Here is a 12,393-nt window from a genome sequence, read left to right as displayed (position 1 = left end):
TCTTACACACACTGTCCACACACACAACCCCAAGCAGAGAGAGATGTCCCATTGCTAACACCAGGTAAGCCTGACAAACTCCCTTGAGCTAAGCCGGGACTCATTGATAGGTCTGTCACACACAGGACAGAAGCCGACTCATATATCACTATGAACCTGGAAACTCCCCGCCTGCAGAAAAATGTCATCCACAAAATCCTGAAAATGCCACAGACAGTGTTGCTTTTCTGAGAGCTAACAAAAGGTGAATGACTGGCCGATCGTAGTTAATTTCGTCTCAGAGGTCCTGCTGCAGCTGAGTTTTCCTGCTCCGAGCCTGAGAAAGATAAACAATAAATTATTCAACAATATTCACACCTGGTAGAATATTTAAGCTTGTGTTTTTTTTCAAAGAATAAAAATGCCCACTTTACTATTAAACTAAACATCTTAACTACCCAGGAACCAATCAGCGCACTTAGCAATAGATTTCTTCAAAAACCCAGTGATAGATGATTAAAACTTTGAGATATTTTAGGCTTAGATGTCAGACTTCTGCTTTAATTTCCCAAGATATGTAATTAAATTCAAAGAACAGGCTAAACTTGTCAGTGCGAAAAAGGGGAGAAAAGTCTGAGGGTTTGGGGAGTAAATCATTTAATTGGAACACAGAATTATCACACTATCAATCTCACACATAACTGGATAGAAAAGGTTTCACAAATTTAAACTGGGTAAGAATCTTAACTTTGAATTGATGTTCTAAGTTTTGCTATTACTTAGTTCTTTCAACAAGAAATCCAGTCCTCTGCCTAAAATGAAACAAACATGGACATCATGTAGACTTGGCTGCTTATTGCTCTTGCTCTTGAAAAGAAACTGGGGAAAAAGCTTGTCATGATGCAACCTTGACTAATAAGCAGAGTGAGAGCACATCAAGCACTTGAGCAACTAAAACCTTGTTTTCTAATGGTTCAGATGAATTCAGCTCTAAAACTTCAGCATCTAAATGTATTTTCAGACATCATTATCTGAGGCTGAACAGCGCCTAAGAGAAGATCACATATTGGTAATTTTTGTTTTATACACAAAAGCAGCTACAGCTATAACCGCTATCAGCCAACTCCTTCTTCCGTTTATTTCAAACAAACTGCTGTTGCCACAAGATTAAAATGCATCATTTCTTGCGCAGCAATGGATTTGTACTTGGAAAGACCCCCTCCCCTGAGGGCTAAACCAGCAAATGTAAAACCTTTTATGACCTGGACATAGATTGAATCAATATTATGCTCCATCTTTTGCCAAAAGAGCAAATGTAGCAAAACTAATACTGATTCATGAGTTTGAATATCACTGATTATTATTTTGATCTAAATACTTTTACATTTGAAGACAGAGAAAACACCATGAAACAGAGTGACAACTGGACAAATGTCCCCTTATAAGACCCCTGACTCTTGTTCCTACTGTAGCATAACAGCAAACCTTTGAAACATAAAACCTAACCTGGGAACTGACCCTTTGTGGCAAAGGTCGACTTCAAAATGCATGTCTTGGCAACAATTTTCCAAACTATTCTGCACCATGAAGGAAAACACACACACACACTGAGGGGAGGGAGGGCCAGAGAACACATACAATTAGTAAGGAATGTTAGCCCCTCTAACCCCCTCCTATACTGATTCTTACAGTGCAGCTCAGAAAAGAAGCATGCTTCTCAGTACAGCTTCTCAAACAGTACAGGTCCTGACCAGAGGTTCAGATCGGTTTTCTCACAATTGTCTATTTCACGCAGTAACAGTGAACGCTGTGGTTAATGAGCACAGGAAGGAAACAGTACATTTATTTTGTAGTTGTGTGGAAATAGCAGTGCGGTAAGAGACAGACACAACCAGGCAGTGCAAGGAGGAGGGAGGTGACACTGAGGGTTTTGGAAGCAAATAATTTACTCTAACACACAAATTTACACTAGCTGTGCATCTGCAAAACATCTCAAACACTCTTATACACACTCACTCACACTGTGACTTTTTTCTTTTTCTATCCTGGGTGTGTGTGACGTTATGTAGAGCTATATCCTCTGATCCCGCATCAAATATAGTGGACAGGCCTGATAAGCTGATAAGGATGCAGCTGAGAGAAATACCAGGACTCCTTACTTACACACAGACACACAGACACACACACACAGGGGAAATGCAGGAGAAGGGAAACCTTGACACAGGTAGACACACTACCACAGCAGCTGTCAGCGAATAAACGCTCTGTCGTGTTTCCTATTACTGCACGGAGCAGCTTGATAAGGCCCCCTGGCTCTGTAATAAGCAGGGCGCTCTCATCACTAGATAGCTCATAGTTTTTTCTATTAAGGTAAAGGAAGTAGGGAAGGTCATAGGAGTGAATGAGTGGTATAAAATAGATGCTGAGGTGAAAAGGGGAGATTGAAAATGGAAAATAGGGTTTAAATGAGGAAAAAAAAGAAGATAAGGCCTATCCAGGTTGCTCTAAACACTCTTGCCCTCCTTTAACAAGCGATACACACGCAAGATTCTGTTTATTTCGACAGCTGGAGAGATGTGAGTTTAAAAAAAAAGGAGGAAAGGACGGGATATAATGGCAAAGCTCCATTAGTAAGTCAGTGGAGCATATGATAGTAATTATCTGGTGTACTCTTGGGATGCCCTAAGTCGCTCTTACTGTCACTGCTATTACTGTTACAACACACAGGGGAAACAAATACTTTTCACTGTGTGTGTGTGTGCATATGCATGTGAGATGGAAATCAAAAGGAGAGGGAGGGGGAGGGGGGGAGAGAGAGAGAGAGAGAGAGAGAGAGAGAGAGAGAGAGAGAGAGAGAGCAATATAAGGTGGCATTCTATTGGATGGTGTAAATGCAACCACTGTTTTTCTTGGCTGTGTGTGTGTGTGTTTGGCCTCAGGCAGGTATTGTGTGTGTTTTAAGGTGTATTTTCTACAGTGCGAGTTGAGCAACAAGGTCAAGTGCAAAGAATGTGCTACCCTTTCATTACCCTACACAACTCAACTTGCTTCTAGGTATGTATGCCATTTCTGGAACCTTGGTTTAACACATGCACACACACACACACACACACACACACACACACACACACAAGTGCACGAACAACATAGGAGTAATGAGTGTGTGTAACTTTAGTTTCGAAGTGTGTTGATGTGTGGATACTGCATTTCTGAGTGTAAATCATCACCAAAAAAAGTGTATGTGTGTGTGTGTCCTCCAGACAGCTGCTGTGCTGTAATGTTAGCCAGAGGGAGGGGCCTGTACATGTAAAGAAGTTCTCGGTGGAGCCACACTCAACAGCTGCTCTTCAGCTCCTCCGGGCCCTTCTCCGTCTTTCCTCTTCTTTTAACGCTGACTTTCTTCTGTGATCCTCACTCCCTCCCTCTCTCTCTCTGTCTCTTTCTCTCTCTGTCTTTACTGGGCCCTCGGGGGATTTTTTTCGCCTTTGGCATTACTTTAAATCCAGTGTTCCATGGTGCGTGACTGTGTGCAAAGATAAACATGAGTATGAGTTTACACCATGCAGTTTTCTATCATAATCCAGTATGTCGGTGAACAAGTCCTTGTTGCAGCTTATCACAAGATTTTACAATGAAGTTGATACAATCAACAGTCTGGTTCTCACGATGTATCTTTAAACCCTTTAACACACACCAGGCTTTTGGGGGTGGTACTTAAATTATAACAAATTTTCTTTGAATGAATTAGAATATATAGTTTCACAGGTAGCTGGTATTATTTTTCTGACAATGAAACTATATTGTGCTGACATCCTGATTTCACTTTATTGAGCCTATCTGACACCACACTGCTTGAAGACTGCAATTTCAAATTACTAAACATACACTTAAATTCAATACTTCACTAGAAAGATTTTCATGATCCCATACCTCGAAAAACATCCAAGCAAATGCTTTAGTATCTAGAAGTTTTATAATTTACCAGTGGCTTCTGATAAAAGGAGAACAGACCACTATTTTCCCAATAAAGTTGAAGGGTGTAATTTGGACAAAGTGTTTAGATGGTTCTGGATTAAAATAGTCCTGACCTTGTGTTTTTAGCTGAATCTTGTTCGTTGACCTCAAGTTGACCTCAGCCTGTCATGGAAAATTTAAGTGACCTTTGACCCTTGCAGATTGATTCACACGCCACATCATTCCATTGACTTAGATGAACTCAGAGGGCGCGAAGCACATAAACACAGTTCTGAATCTCATTACATTTTTTTCTACACATCAGTGCTATGTATTGGTTTTTTTTTTTAACACTCCTTAGCTTATAAACCCTGCTGGAAATTCCATCTCTCTCTGTTGTATTTTCCTCTAATTCCCACAGACACAACACAAAGTAGCCTAACCAATTAAAATTAAAGCACACCCAGCTGGGCCCTAATAACTAAACATGCCACAGGTGGCTGGCACTCCTGAGTGACACGCACTCACACACTCGCTGAAGCTAGGCCAGCGGGGGATTGGCCGCCACTCGGCTTAATAGCACACTCACAGATTCAATCAATGGAACAGATCTTCCATGCTGCGAGATAGATATCAGAAATACAGCAAATAAATGCAGGCTCAGACAGGTAGCGCACACACACACACACACACACACACAGACACACACACACGCACACGCACAGGGTACACAGGTACCATCTCTCTGTTCTGTCTCTCATAATCGCACCCAAACAGTAAACACATTCAGGCCACACAGGATATTAAACCTTAGGACTGAGAGAGATAAACACATTTATCACACAAGCTCTCTTTCATGCTTTATCTCTGTCCACCTCTCTGCAGTGCACCTTCCCTCTTTCCCTCCCTTCCTCCTGCCTCCCTTCCTCCCTCTTTCTAACTGATGCTTTATTTCTTTGGAGCCCACATTTGTTTAACTCCCAGAGCCAATGCAGATTTATGACACCTTAACAAGGCATCTTCTGTTTCGTCCTTCGTCACCAATCACTACTTTCATTTCCCCTTATCCTGACAGTAAACCCTCCTACCACATCGCCTCCTCCTTCAGTTTGCTCCCCTGCCCACCCTGCCTTCGAATCAATTTTCAGCTCACTCCCTCTGACTTTTTCCTCTCTGCCTTTAAAAATTCTTTCTATCAGTTATCTTCTTCCTTCCCTTCCTCTTTCTCCTCAGAGAGTTCTTGATAAATCTCTGCATTCATGAAGATCTTCCTGCCTATTGTTCTTGGGGTCATGTGTGCAAACTGATGTGTGCCACTTATTATGCAGGATGACGAAGCACATATTGTTATTGAGGCTGCACCTGGATCTATCTCAACAGCACTGCATAAATACTAGTGTATCTATTTTTGTTTGTGTCTGTGTACAAATTGAGCTGAACCTGAGCCAAGTGCTACTGAGTAGCCATCCGATCCGGGTCGAGGAGGCAGAGGGGACAGACAGTGGCTGTCATCCCTCAATAGGCTGACAGTTTAAACGGCTAAATCAGTTTAAAGCTACTGTAACTAAACCCAGTGGAGGCAGCAGGAAAACTCACAGGGAGTAGAAGGAAGGAGGAGGGAGGAAGGGAAGGACACTGGGTGGAATGACAGTAATCCCCTTCATTGTTAGCGAGTCTGAAAAGCACTGATCCTCTCTTTTTCTTTTTCTTTGTGAAACAAAAAACAAGAGGATCTCACACTGAAAAAAACAGCAAGATACACAAACACGCACTTACTCGAAATACCCTTCATCCATAACACCCACTTAAAGCCAAGTTTTGCTGTGCTCATGATTACATTTCATACATTTATTCATCACTATTACCAACATCACAGAAAGCATGTCCTTGAAGTGAGACTTTGTAACTTTTAAAAGAGGAAATCCTCCAATCCTTTTCAAACAAAATACCGAATTTATAAGCAATAAAATGCACCTTTTCTCTATTCAGTACACTCCAGGGTTTTGTTTTTTTTTTTGGGTGCAGATGTACTTGGACTGTTGCAACCAGTAGCTAACTTGATGTTCACGACCTGTAGCTGTGGCAGTTCACTAACTTAATGAATCTTGTTGCTATAACACTTCAAGTGTTATAGCAACACACAGGGGAGACCAACACAACATCTGGTCACAGATACACAGTTGAATGGTTTTTATCACAACAGGAAACACAATTTACCTTGCTTTCTGTTCTGCTTGTGGCAGGTTGTCAGGTCACCAGATGGACTGATTATGTCTTTATCACAGCTGGCCCAAGAAAATCTTCAGGAAACTCTTAGGAAATTAAGGTAAATTAAATGAGCAAAAACAAACAATTTTCTTTTCATGGAACGTTCTGAGAACATTGCATGAAGGGTGTGGGAGAGTTCACTGAAACCCTGTATCAAACATTCCCCTACAGTAATTCAGGAAAGTGGTTTTAACATTCCTGACGCATTCTTCAAAGGTTGCAAAAATGTGACCTTCAGGTTTTCTAAAGGTTTTACAAAAATAACCTTCAGGGAACCTTTGAGGAATGTTCCCTGTTTGCTGGTATTGTCCCATTATTTTCCTTGTGGCCACAGTGGCTGCTGTTCGGCTGTGATTATATGGTCTCTTTTTCAATAAGCTACTTCTAATCAAAAATCTCAAACATTTACCGTAATCGTGCTGTTTTTTTTTTTTTAATTTAAATTAAACCATATTAATTCTAAAGAGATTCTTTATGTAAGATTTTACAGTGTGATGCCCCTGAAGATGCTGACATGTATCCTCTCCTCCATCACGTAAGCAGGGGATGACACCGACGCTGTTATTTGTGTTCTCCATAAATTCCCTCTAACCACCCATACGCTTACTCTGCTGTCTTTGCAGCTTTGTATTCTGAGCACAGATCAATTTCTCCAGGTCACATTGATGAGAGACTTCTAATTTCCTAATGGAAAACCAGCAGAGCAGGGCGTGTGCCAGGACAATGGCTCTGATTGGCCCATAACCAGAGATCCTGCGTAGATGCATGGTGTTGGGCAAAATTGCCACAAAGTGGTGCAAGGTTAAAGCACATGGTTACGTAATCTTAATGTTAGAGGGAGGAGAAGCAAAGCGTGCAACTCATTTTTAGAGAAATTCTTTCATCCCATTTCTTCATTAATTTTTGGTTTTGAAATATGAATTTTCAAATAGCCAATTATGATTATAGCTCCTACTGATAAAAGCCATCCTACTAACTGTTACTGATCTGCGCACAAAGCTGCACAGAAATTCGCTGATGATTGATGGCTTCATTTCAACTCATTTCTAAACATGAAAGTGAACAGACAGAACGCTGCATCATGTAGTCGGCAGCGAGCCCACCCTTTAAGCACTTATTGATGCAAAACATGAACTTCCTTGATTTTTCTGTTCTGTCACAACAAATCATAGGATCAATCAATGTGAGGAGAAATTTACATAATGCTGGTTATATCAAAGAGGTTCAACTTTGTGCAAGCCGGTAATCAATTTAGATGTCATCTTCCAGGAGGTGTAAGAAAAAACAAGGACGAATTACATCAAAAGCAATCTGATCTCATTTCTGACTTTGGACTTTGATGATTTTAGAGATCATTTTCAATGGTGAATGTGTTTCAGCCGCATTAACATATGGCCATACTTTCATACTTTCTTGCTCCTATGCAACTTTGTTTATCTTTACAAGGATACTAATGGCAAAACAAATAACAGTGATATCGCCAAAGAAATCCCAAAACAGCATTTTTGTAAACTGGCTGTCACAAAGGTGGGAACAAAAACACACAAAATAAAGGGGTATGATTGGTTTTGTTGAGTTTTTTTTTTTTTTCATTAGAAATCTACACAGCTGGAACGTAATAAAACGATACATCAACACACCACAGAAGTCACAACAGTGTACCACAAAATATACAGTATACAGTACAGAGAGAGAAGTAAAGCACTGAGACTGAGAATATCTCATAAAAATGAATCCTAAATAAAAAAACCCCTTTTCTCTCTCTTCTCAACAAGTGGAAAATCATGGGAAAATTAAACCTCAGTAGTTGCAAAATTAAGAATCCCCTTTCTAAAAATAACAACTTGTATACCACAATATTTTTTTTATATAAAACATTAAAGTCAAAAAACAAATCTCCAAGTTCACCTATCTTCACCTGCCATCACAGGTTTGCTAACAGTCAATATGGCAAGATCAGTAGAAAGTCATTGGAAAATAAAAAGGAGCCTTGTGGGCACAGATAGTGGTTTGAGGTGACCTTTTTCAAAATCAAGGCCATTGGTTCCAGTGTACAACAAAGTAAAAGGGCACGTCAACCCGCTATCAAACCTCTCTGGCCTGCTGACAGTGTAAGGGAGAAACAGCAACGCCAGTATTACAAACCTAAACACAGAAACATTCCTGTTGTGACACTCGAAAATGCTTTGATTTGGTAAAAATAAAAGGAACATCACATAATCCTGTTCCCTCCCACACCTTCCCTTCCCTTCCCAGCTTGTATTAAACTAGAGTGAACCTGTGCCAGTGATTTCTTCTAACAGGTGAATCTGTGACTACTGAACCGTAGCCCCTCAGACTTGTGTTTTGTTGTCAGCGACACAGCAGGCTGCAGTGTGAGACTGTCGACCATTTCACCAAATTCCACCAATTTTACAGTGAACGTTGATGATAACTGGGCTTTCTGAGTAGAACCGCTGTGTGCTGTGCTTGCAAGAATGGTTTCATCACAGAGTCGAGGACTGAAAGGCTGTGAAAGACTTGGTAAGAAATGATAGCAATTACGGTGCCAGGCCAGCGGCTTAGTAACAACAGCAACTCTGAGCTCCACATCATGCACAGTATACCACCTGGTTGACAGACAGGGTAATCAGTGTTTGAATTTACAGAGAAAACAGGCGAGCAAAGGAAAACAAGTGAATAATTCGTGTACTAACATAATATACAAGTATGCTGGAATTGGCAAGAACAAATTTGTACAACCTAATAGCTTGCTTGTTCTGTGACTTTTTAGCTGGATTTAAAAAGGTGAGAAATTCTAGAGAAAGGACTGGTGTTATTAAATGCCTAGGCTGTTTCTACTGACAGCTAATTAGGGATATTGGAAAAGAAATATATAAACATTCACAGGTGGCACAAATGCAATTAAACAAACAGCACTAAAGCAAACACAGAGCTTCTTTGAGCAGAAATGTTTCAGCCATGTGCGCCAAGCAGTGTGCTTAGGGATTACATGTTGTGAGCATAAATAATCACTACTTACTGAAGTGAATAAAACAGAATGACAGCCTGTGATAATTTTGCCCAATATGTCCAGCAGAGAGCAGAAAATTTAAGTGCAGACTCCCAGACAGAATAGACTTTCAGTGTTACACTCGCATGCAAACACACAATCCCGAAAAAACACTCAGTGGCTTAATGGCATTTTGTGTTTCATTTGGGGTAGATAAGAAAGATTCTGCCACTGTGTTTGGATTGTGTGAGCCATGCCTCACTGTCCAGTACTACCCTGCAGTGGAGTCAACCAAAGATGTGATTGGTGAATAAGGAGTTAGAATCAAAAGAAACCATGATAATCCAGTGATAATGAGTCACATTGCGATTTTGCACATGTATGGTTTTTAACCTGCAGTCGCACAGATGGATGGAGTTAAAGCAATTCAAAAAAAAAAGAGGGGGGCTCCACCCAACATGTCTACTACTCCAGGTTATAAAACAAGCATAACCAATGCCAAAAATGGTGTGCCTCCCCAAATCAAACCCATTTCCATGCTCCACCTCTTGTTGTGCCCCTCAGTGCTCCTCTCGTGTAGCAAATAAAAATTAGCCCTGTTCACTTCATAACAGTTGTCCTCCTTCCCTTCATCTCTCTGTCGCTTGCTTTCTTCAGCTGTGTTCATCACTGTCAGAAAAACAAATACAAAATGACAATGTAAGTGCAAACATTAATTTCTGCTTTTCATGATAAGAAACACCGTATTTATGACTCTCCAATGTTTTCCTTGTAAACAACTTGTTTAAAAATATGCCCCAAAGCAAACTGTTCTTTCATTTCATAATTAAATATTCCCTCTGCATATTCATTCACAGTTCATTCAACAGCTTATCAAGTGGTAATTAACTTCAGGTAAACTTTTGCATTTAGATTGCAGGTGCATCAGAATAATTACAGTAACATTACAATAAATAATCTTAACGTTTTATAGCACTGTGTGAAGTGCTAAAAGGTGCTGTTTGAGTTTTCCTCATTTAACACAGGCAGTGCTCATTCACAACCACTTGTTATATTTTACTTCATATATTGAGCAATGTTCAATATTACTACATTTGGGTATTTTATCTGACTGTTGAGAGCTGACAGGGAACGAGGGGAGACAGAACATTCTTCTAGAAAGAATCTGTTGTTAAATGTAGTTAACACAAGTCAAGATGCTGATTTCAGAATGAAATTAAATCTGTCTGTGGTTTGGCTGCCACCTTTTAAAAGACAGCTTACAGGATGATTTATTTTTTTTTTTTAATGGCGTCTCAAGAAAGAAACATCACTTGATAGCATTTGGAGAGACAGACTGTCGCATCTTCTTGTTATATCCATTTCAAAAGCAAAGCAAAATGTGTCTGCAATCTCCCTGCAATGCTGAAATGTCACCCAGTTTTCTGTCAGTAGTTTCAAAAAACCCATAAAACAAGGCTTGCTTAAACTGGCTTTCTCATTCACGTCAAATATGCCACTACCATAAATTTCGTGATGAAATGTTTTACATTTGTGATGACATTTTCAGATAACTCTGCACAGCTGTCACCCTGCGTCATCTGAGCTGCAGGGACAGCTTTCTCAAAACGGCTCTCTTTGATCTAAAAACTGACTTTAGATGCTCAGTCAGCTTGACTGATGCGCCTGAAGATATTTGTGTTGACTGTGAAGCTTGTGTTTATGCCAAACGGATGGCAATTGCAATGAAGAATCTTTACAGGTATGTTTCTGTCTACATGACCATCCTCAGCCTTGTGATTTTATATAAATAAATCCAAAGACAGATAACTAATATTCTACTTTTAAGTCGGTACTGAATGCTTGTAGACCTCCAAATAATCTGAATATATTCTGTTTAATAACATTAACTACCCATGACCTTTTTCCCCACTTGATAAAATTCAAACACTATATAAACAGTGAGGGGTGGCTTTGTTTTCAACCACTGCACTGTGCTTAATAGCTGAAATGTCCTTGACCTGTCCCTGCACACCAATGATCTGTAGCATCATGAGTCATATTCATTAATGCAGAAAAAGGTAACCCACCCTAAACTCCTGGAATGAAATTAACTAACTAAATTAACTGTTAGTTTGCCATATGATAAACATTAGCTGGAGCTCACTGTTACCAAAATTCAGACACATGACCCTTAGGCCCATCCTGTGTCCACTGGCCTGACCTGTTCTGTGGACGGTCTCTTGTTGAGGAGACCGGCCTCTTCGTTGGCCTTGTCTGTCTTCATCTCTACTACAATGTCGTTGTTCACTTCTCCACTGGCCCTGCAGAAGAAGCAGAAAAAAAAAGACAAATGCAAAAGAAGTCAGTGAGATGTGTTGAACAGTATTTCCCTTGTATAACTAACGGATCTACAAACGATGGAAGGCTGCTGACCACTGGTTTGACTTCTACACAGTGTTCTTGACTTCTTTTGTTGGCTTTGTTCTTTTTAAATACAAGCTTAATGATTTTTTTTTTAAACACAAGCTTGTCTCAAATCTAAGATTAGATCAAACTACTTCTCCAGCTAATTAAAACGTCCTGACTAAAAAGACGTGAGAATAAAGTTCTAAGGCGTTATCTTTTTGAGGATTATTTTCTAGTACAGAGTTTCATATTTTCATGCTGGTTCACACCGCATACTGATTCCCTGAAATCAGGCACAAAAATGATAAAATGGAAACTCAGACTTTGAGTTTATTGTCATGATGGATCAAGTCATAGGATGCTTCCTCTTCATGCTGAACAAAAGGCTATTTTTATGCTCAGCAATTTATCGAATGACTAAGCATTATTAACAGTACATACATATATCAATCATAATACTTTACACATTGTGTGTAAAGTACATACATGATTTACTGCTACAATACGGCTTTTTTGAAAGATGGGGAAACCCAGTATTTTGTTTAGCGCAATGTAAAGTAACGGAGCGATCAAGACCACTGACATAAAGTTATTCCTTTTTTTTTATTTTGTAGAAAACCATATAGATGCTGGAACATTGTTTTATTTCACTGTCTTAATTGTAGAGCCCCAAACAACTCTTTGCCATCCTTTTCAGTTTCAAAGAGCTCAGTGAAAACAAGCACCACAATATTGTTCACTTTTAATTCTTATTGAATCATCTGACATAACCACTGCTAACATAAACCCTTTTTATCAGTCCTTCCCTCCCC

The 12,393-nt window shown here is 39.8% G+C and overlaps 1 protein-coding gene across 2 annotated transcripts in view; it reads right to left on the bottom strand.

Moving 5' to 3' along the window:
* Positions 1–7,724: 7,724 nt before the first annotated feature.
* The window catches only part of bcam (basal cell adhesion molecule (Lutheran blood group)), a 48,518-nt gene continuing 43,849 nt past the window's right edge, over positions 7,725–12,393 (bottom strand). For both annotated transcript variants that reach the window (XM_041044647.1, XM_041044648.1), the window contains 2 exons: positions 11,397–11,496; positions 7,725–9,862 (listed from right to left, as the gene is read on the bottom strand). In XM_041044647.1, the coding sequence (XP_040900581.1) occupies positions 9,860–9,862; positions 11,397–11,496 (103 nt within the window). In that variant the 3' untranslated portion in view covers positions 7,725–9,859. The remainder of the gene's footprint in view (positions 9,863–11,396; positions 11,497–12,393) is intronic.

The sequence above is a fragment of the Toxotes jaculatrix genome, chromosome 8 (assembly GCF_017976425.1).
Source record: "Toxotes jaculatrix isolate fToxJac2 chromosome 8, fToxJac2.pri, whole genome shotgun sequence".
Classification (NCBI taxonomy): Eukaryota; Metazoa; Chordata; class Actinopteri; family Toxotidae; genus Toxotes; species Toxotes jaculatrix.
Note: the sequence above shows the minus strand (reverse complement) of the source record. Positions and strands in the feature narration are given on the sequence as shown.